The 23,165-nt window shown below is 43.3% G+C and overlaps 2 protein-coding genes across 5 annotated transcripts in view; one reads left to right on the top strand and one right to left on the bottom strand.

Moving 5' to 3' along the window:
- Window positions 1-23,165, top strand: part of GALNT1 (polypeptide N-acetylgalactosaminyltransferase 1) — a 322,829-nt gene that overhangs the window by 76,486 nt on the left and 223,178 nt on the right. The window lies entirely within an intron of this gene.
- INO80C (INO80 complex subunit C) overlaps window positions 13,011-23,165 on the bottom strand; it is a 28,897-nt gene continuing 18,742 nt past the window's right edge. For all 4 annotated transcript variants that reach the window (XM_074022593.1, XM_005586873.5, XM_045377654.3 and 1 more), the window contains 3 exons: window positions 22,963-23,074; window positions 21,933-22,000; window positions 13,011-13,389 (listed from right to left, as the gene is read on the bottom strand). In XM_074022593.1, coding sequence (XP_073878694.1) covers window positions 13,258-13,389; window positions 21,933-22,000; window positions 22,963-23,074 — 312 coding nt within the window. In that variant the 3' untranslated portion in view covers window positions 13,011-13,257. The remainder of the gene's footprint in view (window positions 13,390-21,932; window positions 22,001-22,962; window positions 23,075-23,165) is intronic.

The following is a 23,165-nucleotide window of genomic DNA, read 5'->3' as shown; positions in this document are numbered from 1 at the left end:
GCTAGAGAGAGGGGGAAATGACTACTAATGGATTGGGGGCTTCTTTGCAGGGATTATAGAAATGTTCTAAAAATCAGATAGTCGTGACAGTTGCACAACCTTGTGAATATATTAAAAACCACTGGGTTGGACATTTTAAAAGGCTTTTTAATATATGTAATTTATATCCCAATTTTTTTTTAAAAAAGAGAATCTATCATAGAAATATGTATCACAAAAGTGAATACTACTGCTTGTAAATAAATTTTTTAAAGACCATTTATAATAGCAACCAAAAACCATAAAATATTTAGAAATAAATTTAATAAAATATGTGCAAGCCCTCTACACTGGAACTAGAAAACATTGCTGAGAGAAATTAAAGAAGATCTAAATAAATGGAAGGATGAGTCAAGTTTATGTTTCAGAAAACTCATTATTAAGATACTCATTCTTTTCAAATTGATCTATAGACTCAATGCAATTCCAATCAAAATTCTAGTAGGCCTTTAAAAAAAAAAAATATATATATATATATAAAAGTTTTTTTGTAGAAACGAATAGTCTGATTTTACCATATGTTGTGCTGTTTAAGTAGCCAACAGGGAGCCACTGCAGGCTCTGGAAAATCTTTGTTTTATGGAAATGAGCAGCATTAGAACCTCGAACTAGTGGCAGATGAGTTGGATTTTGCTTAACTTGGGGATCCTTTGATTCACTAGTTACTAGTCAAGGGAAAATGAGGAAACAGCCCAGAGAGATGAACCCTATCAGATCATTCTCCAGGTGTGGGCCATACTCAGAAATGAGTTTGGAGATGTTGAAGTCACTCAGTAGCTCTATGGCTTCTTTGACTGGCTGATTGCTTTGTGAGCCTTCTAATCCTCGTTTCCTCTTGAAATGCCAAATCCATTGCTCACTAAATGAGACGGCCCGTAAGGAGGACTTCACAAAGTACTGGGCATACAGGACACTCAGTAAAAGCTGGGCTGCACCCTTCCTGGACCTGGCCCTTTTGGGTCAGGTTTTCTGTGTTGACTCACACACAGCTGAAGGTCGTGCTCTGCACAAGGAAGAACATAAAACCAGAAAAAAAGCTGGCAAAGAGTAGAACACAGGGTGTGGGGACCAGGACCAAGATAGGAAGAAGCCCAAGAGACAGATGAGCTGCAGACATGACAGGGAAAACAAAACGGTGAGATGCTAGGATTGCAGAGTTGGGCAGGTCTGCATGAGAGGGTTCATGGAGTATATTTCAGTTTTTCAAAGACCGTTGCCAGGACTTTTTTTCCATTTATTTCTTTTAATTTATTTTTTTATGGCTGAGTGTGGCAGTGGCTCTTACCTGTAGTCCCAGCACTTTGGGAGGCTGAGACAGGCTGATAATTTGAGCCCAGGAGTTCGAGGCATGCCTGGGCAACATGGAGAAACTCTGTCTCTATAAAAAAAAATACAAAAATTATCCAGGTGTGGTGGTGCATGCCTGTAGTCCAGCTATAGGGAGGCTGAGGTGAGAGGATTGCTTGAGTCTGGAAGAGGGAGGTTGCAGTGAGCCAAGATGGCACCACTGCACTCCAGCCTGGGTGACAGAGTGAGACTCTGTCTCAAAAAAAAAAAAAAAAAAAAAAAAGAAAAGAAAAAGAAAGAGAAAGAGAAAGTATTTTATAACTTGAATGGTATTATAATGTGTTATGTACCACAAATAGGCAAATCAAGACACCAATGTTATATTTTGAGATATTTGTACTGAGAACAAGAGAAGCTTCTTCCCAAATTTCCCTTTGAGAGCATCTCTCCCCTTCTCAAATCGTCCCTCTCCCCATAAAACAGTGGCAGCCCAAGAAACATTTGATGGATGAAAATCAGACACATGTTGATAACCTCACCAACTACTGCAGGAAAGAATGGGCTAGACTTTGCATATGCACGATGAGGTATGGAATCTACTTGTTTGGGTTTATTGCACCTAGCTATCACTGGAAATTACTGCTTGTTTATCACAATTCCCACAGGGTAGAATGTGGTGGAGTAAGTGGGCATTCTGAGTCATTTCCAAAAACTCTTTCAAGGGGTGTACTGCAAATAATGCTATTTCTTAAGGTAGGAGCAACTTTCACAATCTGTTCAAGTCCTAACAAGTAATACATTACATTTTGAATCAGAATAAGTCAAACCAGAATTTTAAAAGTACATATTAATAATAGTTCCTGTGGATTGTGTAATAGTTAAAACAGCAGTTTAAAAAAAAAAAAAAAAGAAAGAAAGTGGATTTCCCACTTAGTAACTAGCTGATACTTTATCGTAACTAAAGTTTGAAAGGCAGCATTTGGGATTCATGAGTAAGATTTTCTTCCATGACATCTGACCAAGCAGTTGCTGCTCCATTCTTTCCTGCAGTAACCTTTATTATTATTTTAAAATAAGCTTTCAAATTTAAAACAGTTTCAGATTTACAGAAAAGTTACAAAGATACTACACAGAGCTCTATAGCCCCAACACCAAATTTCCCCTATTATTCACATCATAACACTAGTGTGACACATTTGTTAGAATTAATGAACCAATAGTGATGTGTCATTATTAACTGAAGTCTACTTTATTCAGATTTCCTTATGTTTTGCTTCGTGTCCTTTTTCTGTTCCATGGTTCCTTCTAGGATACCAGATTTCACTTAGTTGTCATGTCTGCTTAAGCTTCTCTTGGTCATGACGGCTTTTCAGACTTCTTTATTTTTGATGACCTTGTCAGTTTCAAAGACTATTGGTCAGGTAGTTTTTAGAGTGTCCTTCAGTTGAGATTTGTCTGACGTTTTTCTCATAATTAGGCTATTGGGTGTTGGGAAGAAGACCACAGAGGTGAAATGCCATTCTCATCACATCCTATCAAGGGTACACCGTATCAACATGACATCACTATGGGCATTAATAGGATGATTTTTTACCTTACTAGGGAAGCATGGAGCTCCCTGAAGGATGAACCACACCTCAGTTTCCAGGCATATGTGGGACAGGCTGTGGGGAAAGGGGCTTGAGCTTCAGATTCAGTCACGGAAAAGGGAGAGAAACTCAGCCAGGCAGAGATCATATGCCTGCTGGGAAGCCACAGTGATTTACACTGCTGAGTGAAGGAGTGCTGAGTAAATATTGCTCCCAAGGAGGGAGGATGTGCCCTGCCGCCTGCTCCCACCCAGTGCCTGGTAAGTGGATGCCCCAAAAGGCTTTTAGCTATGCTGCAAGGAAGCCCAGGAATCCTGTGGGTGGTGGCAGTGGTGGTGGTTCAGGTGGGAGTAATTTATGAATATGAGTATTTGCTTAGGAGGCAGAGGTTATGTTTAAAATGTGAGCCTGTTTAAGGGAGCAACCTAAGTAAATTAAGGCAAAAGCATTACATAGATATGGCCCAAACCAGGCTGGTAGGAGAAATGTGCCTGAGGCTTGACCCCATGGGCTAGGAGCCAAAGGGGTGGATGCACCCCAGGCTAGCCTGGAAAGGGATTAATTCATGGGCTGCAGGGCCCCAGAAGGCAGGAGCCAGGTGGGGTGGTCATAAAACTGTCGGTGTAGCCCAGTGGATGTTGGCCATGCCTCCTCCCCAAACCCACTGTGGATCAGTGATGGACGGATGGCATTTCCCGTCTTTTCTTCTTGCTCACCCTCAAGGACTCTGTGCAGTATGCAGGCCAGGATTCTCTCAGGCTGTGGGTTTCCACATGTGCTCCTGCATGGAAGTCCCCTGGCTGCTGCAGGATGTCCTCTGCAGAGCCCCATCCTGTCCTCCTTATCGCAGCTGCAGGCAGCCTGAGCCACATTCCTCCTGCCTGAGTCACTGTCCCAGGCCACAGGCTGCCTTGGCCTATGGACCTCCAGCTTGACCTATGGACCAGGCCACTGTCCATTCCATCATTTGCCAGACACTGTGGAGTGTCCCTGCCCTTGAGATCTTACCCTGGTGACCATGCAAGGCAACAACTGTGGAGCTGGGGGACTGCCAGGGTTCCATGGAGGAAGGCAGAGGGCAGAGGAGTGGCAGGGGAGCCTCCTGGAGGAGGCGACTGCTGAGCTAAGTGCTGGGGGATAAGGGAGTGCTCTGGGTGAAAGGGGATAGGGGATGAGCTTGCCACATTGTGGGAAATGAAATGCTGTGTTGAATGAAACTCATTTAAGGAGACACTAAGCCAGAAATTTTAATGGGAATTAAAAAGGACTCTTCTATACCCAGGATGGAGTTCTGAGGATGGTGCAGCTAGGATGCAAAGTCTTGATCCCTTTGTTAGGACCTTCTCTTCAAAAAGCAGTGGGGTCCAGATGCAGTGGCTCACGCCTGTAATCCCAACACTTTGGGTGGCCAAGGCTGGAGGATCACCTGAGGTCAGGAGTTTGAGACTAGCCTGGCCAACATGGTGAAACCTCGTTTCTAATGAAAAATACAAAAATTAGCCAGATGTGGTGGCACACACCTGTAATCTCAGCTACTTGGGAGGCTGAAACAGGAGAATCACTTGACCCAAGGAGGCAGAGGTTGTAGTGAGCCGAGATCGTACCCCTGCACTCCAGCCTGGGCAACAGAATGAGACTTGATCTCAAAAAAAGAAATTAAAAAAATAAAATAAAATAAAAGGCAGTGGGGTTGGGTGGATGGGGATCCCAGGGAAGGAAAGCCAGGCCATATCCTCCTAGACAACTCTCCTCTTCCCAGCAACCTCAAGACAAGCTTCACTATGATCCTGTGGTGCTTGGGCAGGGGGTCCAAAATTGCTGAGCCTCAGTTTCCCCCAGAGTTAAATTGGAAGCAGTAGTGCCTGCCACAGAGGGTACTGAGGAAGTCCTGAGGGAACAGGGCAGGGCCCTGCTTATGCAAATGGCCAGTAAGTGGTGTTTGTGACTAATGACAAAATGGGATCAGGCCTCTCCCTAAGGAGGGACCTGCACAGCAGGAGGCTCAGGGCAGCTAGGGTCGGGGAAGAGGCCAACATTACCTGTCCTAGAGCTCTCCCTCTGGTTTTCCCTGTCCCTGCTTACGCTGAGTAAAAAGACAGTCCAGGCGTGGTGGCTTATGCCTGTAAGCCCAGCATTTTGAGAGGTCAAGGCAGGAAGATTGCTTGAGGCCAGGGGTTCCAGGTTGCAGTGAGCTATGTTTGCATCACTGCATTCCAGCCTGGACAACAAAGCAAGACCCTGTCCCTACAAAACAATAATAATAACTTTAAAATTAGCCAAGTGTATCTATAGTCCCAGCTACTCGGGAGGCTGAGGCAGGAGGATCCCTTGAGTCTAGGAGTTCCAGGTTGCAGTGAGCTATGATGGAACCACTGCACTCCAGCCTGGGCGAGAGAGCAAGACCCTGTCTACAGAAAAGAAAGAAAGAGAGAAAGAGAGAGAGAGAGAAAGAGAGAAAGAAAGGAAGGAAGAAGGAAAGAAAGAAAGAGAAGGAGAGAAAGAAAGACACAAAACACAACTAGAATTTCTGGAATAATGTGGGTCATAGAATCTTTAGAAATGGGGGACACCTCACCACCTATTGCTCCCAGCCCTCTCTACCCCCTCACAATTTCATCCAGACAATTTTGGTTCCTTCCCATTCAATGACTCATAAGAGAACAAAACAATAGTTTAAATAAATACTACATCTGGCAAAGCCATTCAGCATTTTACTGTTGGTTTCCACTCAAATATTTATGAAGCATATAAGATGTGCAATGCTCACTGCTAGGTGTGGTAATGCCAGTGGAAGGTAGTTTAAATTAAATGTGTCCACCCACCCTTCTGCTTTAAACAAAGTGTATTAGCCAGGTTTCTTCAGGAAAACAGAGCCAATAGGCTGTGTGTATACATATATATATATGTGTATATATATATATATATATATATATACAGAGAGAGAGGTTTACTTTAAAGAATTGGCTTATAAGACTGTCGGGGCTGGCAAGTCTGAAAACTGCAGGGCAGATGGACAGCTGGAGACCCAGGGAAATGTGAGTCTGAGGGCCTAGAGGCTTCTTTCATCTCTTTGCGGACTTCACTTTTGTTTTCCTCGAAGTCCTTCAGCTAGCTGGATAAAGCTCACACATACTATGAAGCGTAATCTGCTTTACTCCAAGTCTATTGGTTTAAATCTTAATCTTATCTAAAAAACACCCTCAAGGAAAAATCCAGACAACATATGACCAAGTGTCTGAACACTGTGGCCTAGCCCAGTTCACACATGAAATTAACCATCACAGAACGTGACACGGGGTGATGTGCTTCTCATGCGTGTCCAGGCAGTGTTCCTCTGCTTCTCCTCGCCCTCCGCAGGTAGCTCTAAGCCAACCTTCTCCTGCCAGAGGACACAGGGGCTGAGAAGGAGTCCTGGGCGTGGATGCAGGGGCCCAGCTCACAGCCTTCCCTGCCTCTAGTTTCTCTCTTAAACCTCAGGTTTCTTAGGTGTAGAGTGAGCCCACGGCTACACTTGCCTCAATATTGTTGTAGGCATTAGATGGAAACAACGTGCGTGGGGTGCATGGTGTGCCATCAGGTGCAGTGGCTGTGCTCTCAGGAGGGCTAGGGGCTGTGACACAGAGCAGGGCGGAGCGACCCTGGATCCTGATGGGTGGCGGTGGGCTTCCCTTATGGACAGAGGCTGCAGAGGACTGATGGTCTAACCTCAAGGAGTTTTCCCGAGCTCACAGGAAAGTGTTAGCAATCCTCCCAGCCCAGAGCTCCTAAATTGAGTCTCTCTCACTCTTTGTAAATTATATTGTACTCTTTCCAAAAATTCTAAGATGTTCAAGTTCTCCTTCTTCATCCTCCCACCCCAAATCCACTCCTTTTTCTGAAGAAGACAATCATCAACTCCTTAGCATAAATCATTTTTCACATCCTCTCTTACCGATTTTTTTTTTAATTACAAAAAGGTGGTTGTCTATATTTGTGATTTTATTGTTGTTCACTTACCAACGTATTGTATGTATTTTTCAATATCTAAATCTGACTTCATAGTAGTAGGCTTTTTTAACTTTCTACTCAAAATAGAGAAGAAAGATAAAGAAGAAAAACAAACAAAAGACTTCTTACAAACAACATATAAACCTTGTTGTAGGCCAATGAAATCAGTTTTCTGGGAAAGCATCCACATTGCTCAGTCCTCTTTTCTCTGAGAAGGGCCCTGGCCCAGGTGATGCTACCTGGAGGCCTTGCCTGTGCTCTCCAAGACCCCATGTGCACCCGGAAGTCCCCACTTACAGATCCCATTCCTAGAGTGTCCTCCTTTGCGTTTCTCTTTGGCTCCTGTAGCCATGTTTGCCTCTGAGGCAGAGCCAAATGCTGTGGGCTCTGTGCCACTCCGTAAGCAAACAAATGGCAGCATTAAATTTCAAAGAAAATGGTAACAAGTGCACACAAATCCTTGGATTACTGTTTTTCTTTCTTTCTTTTTTCTTTTTTTTTTTTTTTTGAGACGGAGTTTCGCTCTTGTTCCCCAGGCCGTAGTGCAATGGCGCAATCTCGGCTCACTGCAACCTCCACCTCCCAGGTTCAAGTGATTCTGCTGCCTCAGCTTCCCGAGTAGCTAGGATTACAGGCATGCGCCACCATGCCCAGCTGATTTTTTGCATTTTTAGCAGATACGGGGTTTCTCCATATTGGCCAGGCTGGTCTTGAGCTCCTGACCTCAGGTGATCCATCCGCCTCGGCTTCCCAAAGTGCTGGGATTACAGGCGTGAGCCACTGCGCCTGGCCAGGTTACTGTTTTACTACAAAACCTTCCAAAGAGCCAAGCAAGGAGTTTGGGGGGAATTGTACAAATGTATACTTTGAGGAACCTCATTTTTGAGGTCTGATGTTGTCTGTAATAATTTTCCATTGCAAAGAGCAGAAATTCTCATCTTTATCTCTAGTGAGCAATTTCCTTTCCAGATGTTATTAGGGGAGATATCAGTCACCAAGGCCTTGGCTGGCTCCCTGATAAAAGCCCTTGCAGTATTCCACACTGCAGAACCCCAGGCTATGCCCTCCAGGATTCACACTGGAAAGACCCAAGGCTCCAAGCCGCTGGTGGATGTGACTCATCTTCCTGACCCCAGGGGAGGGCAGTGGTGTGTTTGGTGCACACTGTGCACCTGTCAGTAGTCAGCATCCTGTAGGCCAGGAAAACACTGACTCTTCTCAGGAAAGGCTTTGACGGCAGTTGGAACAGAAATACAAGTAGACGGAGGCCACTGAGTTATGGAAGAAAACCAGGCTGGATACAGTTCTGTGTTTACAACAGGAAGAAGGATCCCTCATTTTCCTGCTCAAGCTGGTCATCAAAACAAGTAAACAACTAGTCCCCCCCTTTTTTGTTTTTAGGGTTTTAAGGTTTGCTATTACATAGGAAACACGGTAGTATACATGGTGAATACCAAAGAAGGCATAAAACATGAGTGATTTTTAAGAGGTCCAGTGGGTGATTTCTATTGGCTCTTTGTCTCCCTCATTATCCTAGAGGAGTTCCTTCACTAAAGTCCTCTGCTATTCACCCCACAAATCCCTCAACCCCTCTTTCTCCCCTGGACTCAATCACAGATCGTTGCTTCTTCAGCTATTTACTCCTTCCCTTGTCTCATAAAAAAGTTGAGCAAGCTTATTAGAATACACAGAATAAAGGATGAAAAAAATGGTCAAAATAAGCAATGAAGAAGGCAAGGAAAATAGTTGATAGAGCCAGCAATAAGATGAGCACATGGAAACATCTATCATATGATGTTATTCAGTTACTACAAGCAGGCATGAGCCAAGAGTCTTAGGAGCCAAGGAAATGAGAAATATAACCAAGCTGAAGGTACAAGTCAGGAAAGCTCTGCCTCTCTAATGCACAGACCAGAGGGGAGGTGGGTGATCACAGTCCTGGGTTAAGTGCTTCTCTGACATTTTCTTATTTGATCCTGACAATCTCGTGGGGTGGACATTATTATAACACTCATTTTACAGATAAGGAAACTAAGAATTCAAGAATAAGTCAGTAATGTGCCCAAGACTACAGAGTTACTCAGTTGTAGAAATGAGATTCAAACCCAGGCTATCAGGCTCCATGTCTGGGTCCTGAACCAAAAAGCTCACCCTGCAGGACCACAGTGGGGGAGTGGGGTTCTGTGGGACATTTCTGAGACAAATGTAATAGGCATTTTTGTAGGACCATATCTCCCGACCTCTTTCAATGTAATTCCTTAATATGGGCACAAAAGCATAAACCCTGTTGAAATTCAGCAAAAGCAATTCCTTGAAGCCAAACAATTTGTGCAGGTGCATCATTCTTTGATAACCTAATTTCTTTCTCTATGCACATAAATGAATACTGCAGATTCTATCAGGAATTAGAACAACAGGTATTATTCAAACCATAGTCAGTCATTCTATGCATCCACAGCCCTCTCTATTAAGATTTATCCCCCACTAGAACCTCAGAGCTGAAGTCTTTGGTCTCCTCACTGTCAGGCTTCCTAACCTTTACAGAGAAAATACTCTTAAATACACAGCCCTCCGGGACAACAGAACACACAGTGAAGACCTCTATTAAGAACCTTTACAGGACAACTTGACCTGTCTTTGGTTCCTTTCTTCTATATTCTTTGTTAGATGTTTTAGGAATTGCGTATTTCCTCTATTCAAGACCTCATACCATTTGGGCAGCATTTCTCAAACTTTCAGCATCTGTAAGCCAGTGCAAGCTAACACAAAGCACTCACTTTGGGTAAGATTTCATCACTATTTTTAGTAATAAAAACATCACATTCTTTTTGAAAGCTTTTTTATTATGAAGAAATGCAAACGTACACCAAAAGTAGAATAACATAAAGAACCCCCACGGACTTATCACTCAACTTTAACTATAATTGACTCATGGCCAATCTTATTTCAACACGATTCTCATCCACTTCCTCTCTCTCATATCATCCTGAAGCAAATCCCAGATGTCATATCATTCCATCCATAAATATTTCAGTAGGTGTCTCTAAAAATATGAATTCTTTATTTTAACATTACAATAGCATAATCACAACTATTTATGAGAATTCCAAAATATTATCAGATATCAAAATATATCAGATTCCCAATTGTCTCAAAATTTTAAAGTTTTTTTTGTTTGTTTGAATGAGGATCCAAATAAGGCCCACATATGTCCATCAGATAGAACATTATTTTAAATGGCACTATTGTTTCACGCATTTGTGAGAGGCCATATTTTGTAATCTCTCCCCAGGATATCTGTCCTATTTGATAATGGGGTCAAGTTCCATAGTCCATTGATTTCTTTCGTTACCTTTTATTTTTACTAAGTTAAACACTCCCAATTTACAGACACTGGAAACAGTAACAAATGTCTGATATCCTTTTCCAATGACTATGGATTCAGCAATTAGAGATTTCTTATTGCAAACATGTTTAGCCCTCCACCAGGTGCCAAATGAATTATGAAACACATTTAAAATCTGGACAGATCCATGCTTTAACTTGGGAGATGGGGGAAAATGGGTCCCCCTCACCTACAGGGACTTCCTTCCGCTTCTGAAGAGCATATCTTCAACGTTACAGTTGTTTTAAACCATGCCCAATACCAGATTAAGAGAGAGTCAAACTCCAGTCAGAGCAGACTGGACCTGAGTTTTGTCTTAAGAGGGTTTCTCAAGTCCAGCTAATTGTTTTTCTCTTAAAAGGGCTGAGTTTTTCTTTTGGATCCTGCAGACCAATACAAGAATTGACTTCGTATCAGAGGCAAATGATCAGTAGATATGCTGTGATGGGCAAAGTCATTCAAAGTTGTTAGGAGGACACTGAAAGTGTCAGGCAGGGTATGAGGTGATTCTGAAGGAGGATTGGAGCAGGGCCAAGTAGAAGACGAAGAGGGTGATATAGGAATGAAGAGGGAGGAATCTGCAATGGCATTCATGTTTCTGACTCCAGTGTGGGATGCCATGTAAAAAGGAACCCTAAATTCACACATACATGCACACACACCCCAAAGAAACCCCTTGCAAGTTGCTCATGGCCCTAGGATGGAAAGAGCCAGCCGATCTGAGAATAAGAAAATGCACCTTACATGAAATATTCTCTTCGTAGTTACAGCAAATGTTCTCAACACTGGCTGCATATGAGAAGCATCTTGGGAGTTTAAAATACTATGTCGGGGCCCCTGCGCAGGCTAGCGGAATCGGAATCTCCGGGCATCTTTAAACCTCCGTCACCGTCCCTCTCCTGGACACCCCCACCCACACAGGGGATTCTAACATGCAGCCCGGCCTGAGAACCACCAGGCTAAAGCATGGACAGCAAGGGCTATTTCAGTACAGGATCGATTAATGAGCAAGGGCTCATTATTCAAAATACTCACAACTTGAAGCTTGGTTTGGCTCAGCCTAGACTTCTGGAGCTTCGGGTGAGAAGCAACCTAATCTTCAGAATTCACAGCTCTCCTGCGAAACAATGTCAGCGGGGAGAGCCTGGCAGGGGAATGGGAAAGGCGGGGTGAGGTTCCCTTCTGCCCGGGGAGAACACTGGTTCTCTCACTCCTCTGTGCGTGATGATCACACGGGAATATCTGTCAAAAGCAGCTTCCTGGGCCCCGCTCCCTGGGTCGGTCAGAAGGTTTAGGATGTGGCCCAAGAACCTGCATTTTAGCAGGTCTCCAGGTGACTCTCTGAGGGTTTATGGAACACACACACATCCAGAAACCCTGAGAGGCCTCCAGGAGCAGCAGTCTGTGGGTCCTTCCTGGTGAACACATGCAGGGCAGGGCTTCCCTCTTCAACCCTGGGCCCTGCCCCTGGTCTGAGCGGTAGGTCTGAGGTGGTGCCTAGCATCAGTGTTAGAAGTGATTTCAGGGCACTGTCCAACCGGGGACCTTCATGGAAAAGAAGTGGACCTGCCCCAAGTTTTCTCTGTACAATAGAAGGTGGAAGCGAAGCAGGAAGGACCCTTGGCTCATTCACTCCTTGCTTCTACCAAAACGGAAGCTGGCGTTTTCCTAGGCGGACAGCTGGCAGGAAGTGCAGGCGGAAACCAAGCAGCAGCCTCTGGTCTTTCAGCAACCACTGATTTTATCAGAAAAGTGGACCTCAAAGCATCATCAAAGCAAACATGCAAATTCTTGGGCCCCACCCCAGACCACCTACTGATCAGGTACTTCGGGGAGACAGGCTCCCTAATCTGTGTCACAGCAGGCTCCCGGGTGATTCTGATGCTTGCTCGGTGATTTTGGGCTTAGGAAAGGCCCCACCTCTTCTGGCCATCCCCTCAGGTCCCTTGTCATGGAGACAGGGGGAGGCCTCACAGCACCTCCCCCGCTCTCACGGTTATTGGGAAGGTGCTGAAGGATCATGGGGCTGCCAGCCTGGAGGAAAAGGAGCCTGGTTCCAGGCAGCTGCCACCTGCACAGGCTGCTCTCCCAGCTGACTTGCTTTGTTTTATTTTCTCTAAGCCTGAAGAAGGGCTTTCCCCAGAGAGAAAGGACACCTGGTGCCTAATCCCCCAAAGCAGAGGCAGCTGTGGTCCAGAAGCCCCAGGGCCTGTTTCCACTGTCCTCCCTGGGGAAATGCAGGCATAGGGCCCAGAGAGGCCCAGGACTTGTCTCAACACTCTCCTTTCTCTGGCCAAGAAAATGCTTCCTCTTCTTGGAGGATGGAGATGCAAACACTCCCTTTCTGGAGCAGGCTGCAGCCAGAGGGGCGGCATCCTCTATCAAGACGAAAGCCCTTTTGGGACAGAGTGCGAATGCTGGTACCCCACACTCCCAAAGATGAGGGGAGGCTGATCTGAGGCAGAGGCTCAGGTGAGAACCAGCCCAGTGGGACAGAACAAGTTACTTGCCTCTTTCTTCTCTGGACCCAATTTTGGAATTCTTCCAAGCATTCTGATCAGAGACAAAGACTAACACGCTCTAAAAGGGGGTCGCCAGGATTGGAAGTAATCCAGACCTGTTGTGGATTCACTGCAGAGTCTTTCAATGTGTTATACGGGGTTCACTACTTTAAAACAAAAATTCAGGGACTTGGGATAAATGAAAAGTATAGTTTCATTGTATTTTCTTGTCAAACACCTTTACTTGAGGCAACAACTGAAGTATAATTTAATTCAGCAGGAAATATCACACTTGGAGGGAAAACACACACTCAAAAAAACCCTTAAATGAAAGCCAAACATTCTTTCCAAGGCACAGCACTGGCATTTTCAGATTGACAGCAGAACGAGTTTGTTTTCCGTGAAACAAAATCACGAGTCCAGAGTCTGTTTTTGAAACAGCTTTCCACTTCATCTCCCTTTCTCGGGCTCAGGGAACGATGCTTGTGGCCTTCCTCAGGGCCAGGTAGCCGGTGACGACGTCAGAGGGCAGCCTCCGAATATAGGAAAACTCTTCAATGGTGCTGAACCGCAGTTTGCTCTGGGGGTCTGTGTAGTTGGCCTGGAAAGAGGCACAGGGAAGGGCAGAAAGTTTTTGTGGGTAGGGATATAAGTTCAAGTATAAGTTTAAAAAATTTTTATATCCCTACCAGAAAGTTTTTGCTGGTAGGGATATAAGTTCAAGTATAAGTTTAAAAAATTTTTCTGTTTCACTGAAAGTGATATATATTTTCATTATGTCTTACTCTGCCACCAAGAACACTAAATCACTCACTGTGGCACAGGCTCATTAACCTTCCCAGACTCCAGAAACACTTCAGGGTACGGACAGGAGGAAGGGGAATAACCGCATTAGACTCTGGGACCCTTCTTGTTGGTGCCTCAAGGGCTGCAACAGGTCCAAGAGTGAATTCATGATGGTCATCCCTCCCACTCCTGCCTCTTTCCAACAAATGTCCCAGGTCTGTAGTCAAGGCAGGAGCTGATGCCCTGCATGCTGGGCATGTGGCCCTCCCTGCTGCGCTCCATTTACCTCCAGCATGCTCCTTTCCAGCTCTTCCAACACCCCCTGCGCCACTTCCACGCCTCCCGGAGCCACTCTGTAGTGCATCACTGACCGCCCACAGCCACCCTTCCCCTAGAACTGCAGCCAGGATCTTCTTCGCAATGTGCAATTCTGATCATGTCATTCCTTAGCATAAAATCTCTCAAAATGGCTCCTCTGCTCTTGGGACAAAGGCCCAAGTCCTCAGTGCAGCTCCTCGGCTCTGGGCCTTCCTTTGTCCTCAGCCTCCTCCTCAGCCACACGTCCCCACTCTGATTCCAACTATCCCTGGCCTCTAAGTTCCTCCCTTTTACCATGCCCGCAGGGGACCCCAACTGTGGCCCATTTTGCTCAGTAATCACCAGTTCATTCTTCAGGACTCAGCCCCAAAGCTACACTTCGAGGGAAGCCTATTTGTACCCCCACAGGAGGTCAGAGCCTCACCCTCCACTCTCACAGCAGCAAAAATACGCCAGTGGAATGCACATCTCTGCTGCTTTAAAGTTTATTATCTACATGACTCTTTGATGATGGTCTAGGCTATGAGGGTCCATGAGACAGGAACCCTGTGGTTTGCTTATCATTGTAGCCTGGCTCCTAGTGCAATGCAGAGTGCACAGAGGGCCTCCAGTCAGGTTTGTATAACAAAACAAATGATTAATGAATGAATAAACAAACAGACAATTGGGACCATCGCGGAAGAGAGAACTTGTTTCCCAGACATATCAAAATTCTCACTTGGTCTCTGTTCCCTGTGTGCCAAGTGGAGAAAATAATTCACTAACTATATACCTCAAAGTACATGGGCTTCTACGGATTTTGAAACAAAAGACATGACGGTGAGTCATTTTGAGCTCCTTTAAAAAAATTATAAAAGATGCCATTAAAGTCTAGATAGATAACATCCAATTATTCAAGTGTAGATGTCTACTTTAATGTGGATCATCTTTGTGTGGACCTAGACTCACAGTAATCTGTGATTTAGGAAGGGAGGGAACACTCAATAAAAAAGCAACGAGCTGTCGGGAACTTATTTATAGGCTTCTCATGCCCTAAAAAGTCTTCCATTTTGCCACTGGGGACTCCCCTAAGTATTTAACTGCTGTGTGTTAGGAAATGGGATTATTCCTAAAAGGCTAAGATTAACTAATAGCTCTATATAAAATAAAACTTCAATCCCTTGGCTTGACCTAGATGTTACCTTTCTGTACCACATTTCCTTTAATGACAGTAATATAAGGAACGGCTTAATTAGAAAAACAGTGACAAGTCTCTTCTGAGGGATCCTGGCCATGAGGGAAGTTAGGTTAACTGTTAGGAGAGGCTGCCCTGCAGTTCCGAGCAGAGCACAGGCATGTGTGTCTGGCGTGGACCATCTGGCTTCCGTAGACGAACCAGCCTCGGCCGAGCTCCATGTCTGTGGCTGCCTCACTCCTACCAGCAAACTGTGCTGAGCCGGCCCGCCCAAGTTCAGACCTCACTGCCAAGAGCGCTGCTGAATAAACAGTGCAGAATACAGAGATCCTGTGGCACCAACAAAAAAGTTACCAACAAAAACCTGAACAGACTGGACTGGACCCAGGGGCCAGCATCTAGGATTCTGAATAGAAGGATGCCAAGTGACACCCCAGAGTTGAACAAGTCAAGAGCTTCACACCTACAGTCCACCCTCCTCTGGATGCCATCCCTTGAGCCTGAGTGAAATAAGCAAAGGCCAACTTCCCACAGGGAATCCAGCAAACAGCTTCAGGCCCCCCTTGCTGCAGGGTGACAGGCAGTATTCACAGCTTGCCCGTCTCACCCAGAATACACTTTTCATAGCTCTGTAATGAGCACTGAACACAGGTGTGATCCTGCATGTCTGGCTGCCGTGCCTAGGCACAGGGGAAACAGTCATGTGGCTGGCTGGGAACAGGTGTGTGTCCATGTAAATGTGAACTAGGCTTTACTTTTTAATTATGTAACTTTAAATTATGTAAGCAACAGACGAACATGTTCTCCCCTAAAAAAAAATGAACAGAAAACATTACAGATAAGACTAAAGTCCTCATTTACCACCATCTACCATCCAAAAGTCCTCTGCCTTCCCCTGGAGAAACCACTGCTAAGTGGGCACCTTTCCAGACTTTTTATGTCTACCCCTATACACATATGTAAACACACAAGAGAAATAACTCGTGTGTGTGTGTGTGTGTGTGTGTGTGTTGATTTTATATATGTAACACCATGCTATTTATATTGCTTTGCATCTTTCAATCAACATTACATCCTGGAAATTTATCCATGTTGTTACTATGCACTGAGCTCAAGAACAGTATGAAAATATCCGCTGTGATAGACCTTGATGTTGCTTCCAGCATTTTGCGAATGCAGTCTCTCATAAGCGTTTCTGCATAAAGTTCTTTGTGCACACTATTTCTCTAGGGAGCTGCCTATGAGGCATATTGCAAGGTCAGATGCTTTTGCTTTTTTTTTTTAATCTCAACAGACTGTTCCAATTGTCCTCCAAAAAAGCAGTACCAGTGTATGTTCCCACCTCAAAACAGCAATGTATGAAGACATCCATTTCTGTATGTTGGTGCCAAAATGTATAAGCAAATGTCTTCATTTCTTCCCTGTTTGATGAGTCTTTCTCCTAATTACCAGTGAAGCTGAATATCTACTTATTGGTCATCTATATTTCTTCTCTGGCAATTGCCTATTTATATCCTTTTTGCTGATTCTTCTGTGGGATTGTCCTTTAATGAACTGGGAGACTTCTTTGTCTATTCAGAATTTCTTATTTCCTACATACAGTGGGGCAAGAGGTTTTAGGTAATGTGTAACATGACAAGTCCACTGCCAATGACATAAAGGGGCCTGGAATAATGATTCTCCTTCCTCCTAATGTGTGAAAACCACTGTGCTAGCAGATGAGCTGCCTGAAATAGTAAGGATAAAGCTGACATTCTAAGGAACCACCCTCAAGTCTGGCCATAACTGTGGCCTCCAGAAACTCAAAATGACACAGGGAGAGATTTCCACTTTGGGCCATAACAGAATAACTGGTGCCAGATGAGCTCTCTTGCCATAAACGACTATTACAACAGGTCAAATATATGAAGTAGCCATTTTCAGGCAACAGACAAGAGGTAGCACAAGACTGCAATGCCTGAGAAAAGAGAAGCTCACAAGGTAAGTTCCAGGATCATCCAAACTCTCTCTGCCTGTGCCAATTTCCTGACCGTGGGGCAGAGGTGGAGCTCATGCAGAGCTCAGTGGACCCACTGAGCTGGGCAGGCAGAGATCAGCTTCAGGGGCTACTGAAACACCTGATATTGGCAAAACCGAGTAACAGAAGAGGGAGCTGCCTTGGAAGGGAGGCAAAAGTCAGTTTGGGATTCCACATGAGTCCATAACCATGGGCTGGACTATGCATGTTCAAGGCAAGACTATATAGGTCTTACTGGAGAGTGGTTAACAGGGAAACAGAAACTCCAGAGGCTAAGCAGTGCTGGGAGTTGCTGAAGTGCCAGCCCAGCCAGAATAGGGATTGCTGTAACACTCCTGGCACCTAGCTAAGATAACAGAAAGGCCACAGCTTAGGAATTAAAATCATGCCCTTGAGTACCATCTATTCTAGTCTCACTACAACAAAGCCTAACACCAAACTTCATTAAGACTGGTAGAGGATAAAGAACTTAGAAGTTAAGTGCAACTAAGTTAAAGAAGCTTGGGAAACATGGGCTTTCCGCAGACCTGTCCTAATGAAGTGCAAAACCAAACCTACACCCATTCAAGGTGATCAGTCAGGAACTAAGCTACCACAGGAAAAAAAAATACTCCTCAGGGAAGGATAACAGAATCTAGAGTTTTTATAATACATCATCCATAATGTCCAGTATACAACAAAAAAACTCATAGATGCAAAGAAACAGGAAAATGTGACCCACAGTTAAGAAAAAAAGCAGTCAATAGAAACTGGCCAAGATGAACCAAATGTTGGAAATAGCAGATAAATACTTTAAAACAGCTATTATGTGTTTGACGACTTAAAAAAAAATATATATATATAGACTTAATGACCAAGTAGTCTTAAAAGACAAGGAAATCACCAGAACCAGACCCAAATATGATGTAGGTTTTGAAACTATCAGACAGGAAATTAAAAATAACTACAATCAATATGTTGAAGGAGTTAAAGGAGAGACAACATGCAAGACAGAAAGTTATTTCAGGTCAGGCACAGTGGCTCACGTTGGTAATCCTAACGCTTTGGGAGGCCAAGGCGGGTAGATGGCTTGAGGCTGGGAGTTCGGGACCAGCTTGGGCAACACAGTGAGACCCCTTCTCTATAAAAGAATTTTTTAAAGTTAGCCAGGTGTGGTGGCACACACCTGTAGTCCTAGCTGCCTGGGAGGCTGAAGCAGGTGGATCACTTGAGCCCAGGAGTTTGAGGCTGTAGTGAGCTGTGATCACACCACTGTACTCTAGCCTGGATTAGAGAGCAAGACTCTATCTCTAAATAAATAAATAAATAATTCAAAAGAAAGTTATTTCATCAGAGACATGAAAGCTATAATAATCAAACAGAAAAGCTAGAAATTAAAAACCCAGTTAAAGAGATAATGCTTCCAATGGGCTTATTCATTGGTATACTCTATACAGTGAGTAAAGAACTTGAAGACACATCAGTAGATACCATCCAAACTGAACCGCAATGAAATAAAAGAGTTTTAAAAAGCAAACAAACCAGAACAGAGCATCCAAGAATTTTGGGACACTATCAAATAGTTTAACGTGTGTAACTGGAATCCTAGAAGAAGGGAAAAAGACAAGGCAAAAGAAATATTTGAAGAAATGATGGCCAAGAATTTTCCAAAATTCTTGACAGATACCAAACCACAAATCCAAAACCTCAGAGAACATCAAGAATACATACCAGAAAAATAATACCCTGAGTCATATTCAATAATACCCAGTCATATTCAAACTGCTGAAAACAAAAGACAAAGAGAAAATCTTGAAGGCCGTCAAACAAGAAACATTACGTAGAGATGAACAAAGGTAAGAATTACATCAAACTTCTCACCATGGAAGCAAAAAGACAACATTTAACTGCTGACATCTTAAAAGTGATGAAAGAAAAAACTGTCAGCTCAGACTTGAAAATGTCATTCAAAAATACTCACTGAAAATATCATTCAAAAAGGAAGAACAAGGCTGGGTGCAGTGGCTCCACGCCTGTAATCCCAGCACTTTGGGAGACCAAGGCGGGAAGGATCACTTGAGCCCAGGAATTTGAGACCAGGCGTAGGCAACAGCGTGAAATCCCATCTCTACAAAAAATACAAAAAATTAGCCAGGCATGGTGGCACACACCTGTAGCCCCAGTTACTTGGGAGGCTGAGGTGGGTGCATCACCTGAGCCTGGGAGGTCGAGACGGCTGCAGTGAGCCAAGATGGTTCCACTGCACTCCAGCCTAGGCAACAGAGTAAGACTCTGTCTTAAAAAAAAAAAAAAAAAAAAAAAAAAAGAAAGAAAAGAAAAAGAAGAAATAAAGGCTCTTTGACAAAACAAAAAAAAGAAAGGACTTCATTAGCAGCAAATCTACTTTATAAGAAAAGCACAGTAAACTGTTCCAGTAGAAAGAATATGACATCAGACTGCAACTTGGAAATAAACAACAAAATGAAAAAAGGTAGAAATAGAATGAAATGAAGATAAAAGAAAGTTCTTTTTTTTCTTATTTTTATTTCTCTAAAAGCTAACTGTCTAGAGCACAAATTAACAGCCAAGTATTTTGTTTGCAGCATATGTAAAAGTAAACTATATGACAACAAAGAATTAGAGACTGGGATTAGAAATTCACTACCAGAAGACCCTCACAATACACACAAAGTGGTATAGGATTTGAAAATAGACTCAGGTTATTTAAAATGTATATTTTAAACATGAAAGTAACCATTCATTATTTTTAAAAGAGGTGTAAATAATAAGAAAACAGAATTTTAAAATGTTCAATTAACCCCAGTTTTATCATCATGAGAAAACAGAGGAATTCCAGTGGTGGAGGATTCTACTAAATACCTGACCAGTGCTCCTTAAAACTGTTAAGGTCATTAAAAACAAGGACAATCTGAGACAAACTGGCATAGCCAAGAGGAGTCTAAAGAGACGTGATGACTAAATTTGATATAGTTTTAGGTAAAAACTAAGGAAATGTGAATAGACTATAGACTTGAGTTAATAATAGTATATCACTATTGGTTCATTAATTGTAACAAATATACCATAGATGTTAATAACAGCAGACACTGAGTTTGGGTTATATGGGTACTTTCTATACTATTGTCTCTATTTTTCATAAATCTAGAACTGTTCTGAAAAATACAGTCTATTAAAAAATGCTCAATAAATCCAGAGAAGGCAGAAAAAGAGGAATAAGCAAACACAAATGGAACAAATAACTAGTGAGATGGTAGATTTAAATACAACCATATCAACAATCACTTTAAATATGAATAGCCTGAGGACAACATTTCTTAGATTGATAGACTGGATAAAAAGCAAGATCCACTGGGTGCAGAGGCTCACGCCTTTAATCCCAGCACTTTGAGAGGCTGCTGTTGGGAGACCACTTGAGCCCAGGGGTTCAAGGCTTCAGTGAGTTATGATCACACCACTCCATTCTAGCTTGGGCAGAAGAGCAAGACCCTACCTCCAAAGGAAAAAGGAAAAGAAGGACCCAACAACTCAACAATATGCTTTCAACAAGAATCCACTTTAAATATATAGATAGTTTAAAAGTGAAAAGATAGGCTGGGCGTGGTGGCTCATACCTGTAATCCCAACACTTTGGGAGGCCAAGTCAGGAGGATCACTTGAGGTCAGGAGTTTGAGACCAGCCTGATCAACATGGCAAAACCTCATCTCTATTAAAAATACAAAAATCAGCCAGGTGTGGTGGCGTGCGCCTGTAATCCCAGCTACTTGGGAGGCTGAGGCAGGATAATCGCTTGAACCCAGGAGGTAGAGGCTGCAGTGAGCCAAGACTGTGCCAATGCACTGCAGCCTGGGTGACACAGCAAGACTCTGTCTCAAAAAAAAAAAACAAAAAAAAAAAGTGAAAAGATCAAGAAAGACATACCATCCACACATGAATGAAAGCGATATTAATTTCAGACAAAGTAGACTTCAGAACGATGAATATTATCAGGGAGAAACAGGGATATTACATAATAATAAAGGAGACAATTCTCCTCTGTACATAATTAATTTGGCCAATTTGTTACATAAGTTGGAGTCATATTTTCATTAACATGTAAAGCACTTAAATTATTTTTCCAAATTTATGAGATGAAAAAGGATTAAGATGAATCTTAGGTTCTAACTTCTGCAAATAAGGAAATGGGGGTGCTCTGAGGTTCCTGAGCTTTAGTAACCTGCCTGCTTTCCACTATTCCAGCTATGCTGGCAGCTCCTGAATTGTGTTCCCCAGAAGCGCTTGAGCAGTCACTGTGGTGAGGAGTGGGGAAGAAGACAGGTGGCCAGATCCACATGGGACCGCAGCAGAAAGGTGGCTCCAGGCTGTTTATGTATTGGATTCTGTAAAAGATTTCACTTGGAAAAGGGGTTCTGATGCTTAAAAGTAAGTTTCAATGTCACAACCTTTGCCAAAGCACCTATTTAGAGAAGTTTAAACATGGTTTTGTAAATACAATCATCATCTAAAATGCAGGTTTTTAAAACTTCAGCAGTAAAAAAAGAAATACATTGTTGTTTCTTTCATGTTATCTCATATAGTTAACTAGCAGAGGTAAAGAAGAGAAACTGGAGTCTCCTGCTTTCTGGTTCATTCCTCCCCGCAGGCTGCCCCACAGATGCCTGTTTGCAGCAATGAACACACTGGGCTGCCCCACAGATGCCTGTTTGCAGCAATGAACACACTGCACAAACCTATCACCTATCACTGTAGACGGGCTCCAGGCAGGACCAGCCGTGGTCAACATTCAACACTTGTCTAATTAGACGTTACTGTGAAATCTTTTCCATTTAATGTTGTAAGAGAGATACTCACAAGCAGACCTGAAACATCAGAATACTTCTTAGCTGGCTTAAAGGATGGAGGAGCATCAATACTGAAGTCTGGAAAAAAAAAAAAAAAAAAAAGATAACTAAACGAAACTGAAAACATTCAAATCCCTTCTCTTTTTTTTCCTAAAATAGTATTTGATAATATTCCTGAAAATTTCCTTTGTGATTAAGTAGTGACAGAAGTCTCTGGAGATTAACTAGAGAAGTAGGAGAGGATTCCCAGAAATAATGCAGTGTGTCACAGGCCAAGTGCAGGCTCCAGATCTAGCCCTGCCCTGTCACCAGGGATGCTCTCTCTATGCCAGCACAAGCACCGGAAAGCTCATCTGCCCACCAGCGATTTTCACAATCTCACACTACATGGGCTGATGGTGATGAAATGCCAAACAAGCCAATAACTGGATCTGAGCATCCCGACACCCTCGTGTCCACACCCAGACGAATGACTGACTAGCTCACTTGTCACCCATGTGAGTCACCCCCACGAAAGAAGTGTAGTGGAGCAGGAGATGGTGAGAACTTTGAACTTGTACTTCCCAGTGAAGCTGAACAGAACATATAACAGTGTTTTATATAAATCTGGACACCCTGCAGCATGAAGTATTTACTCTTGCTAAACACTGGCTCACAAAGTAAAAGAGCTGGACTTTAAGCTGGTTGTCAGGAACTCTCCTAAATCTGGCATTATACTTGGGCTACCTTGTTTTTGGAAACACATTTTAAGAGTAGACTTTTGAATGAGAAGTTTGTCTAGTAGAAACACCAATATTATCATATTGGGACCTATGACACTAAAACCCACACATCCATGACAACACAAACAAACAGGCTCAATACAGATACAGTTATGAGAAAATACACACATAATCTGCCCACACTGATGCCACTGTAAAATTCTCAAGCTAAAAATTATTTCCTACGATGATGCAAACACAATAAAATACTGTAGGTTTGTTATAAGACAGTTCCTACTCTGAACATTGTAAACACATGGAAGGCTCTAGCCAGCTCACAGTTAGGATCGTTCAGTTGCCACGGCAATGCCCTTTCGGAAGCGAGGATTTGTTTCAGGTTCTTCCAGGTTCTGTTCTTCTTGCCAGCTACTGCGCCACCGTGGCCAGAGTGCTCGAATTGAAGGCATGGATTAGAAGAAACAAAAACCAATGGAGACTACCATTTCAGAATCTGACATTTATGCTTAATCATAACTGTAATG

This window comes from Macaca fascicularis, chromosome 18 (genome assembly GCF_037993035.2).
Source record: "Macaca fascicularis isolate 582-1 chromosome 18, T2T-MFA8v1.1".
Classification (NCBI taxonomy): Eukaryota; Metazoa; Chordata; class Mammalia; order Primates; family Cercopithecidae; genus Macaca; species Macaca fascicularis.
Note: the sequence above shows the minus strand (reverse complement) of the source record. Positions and strands in the feature narration are given on the sequence as shown.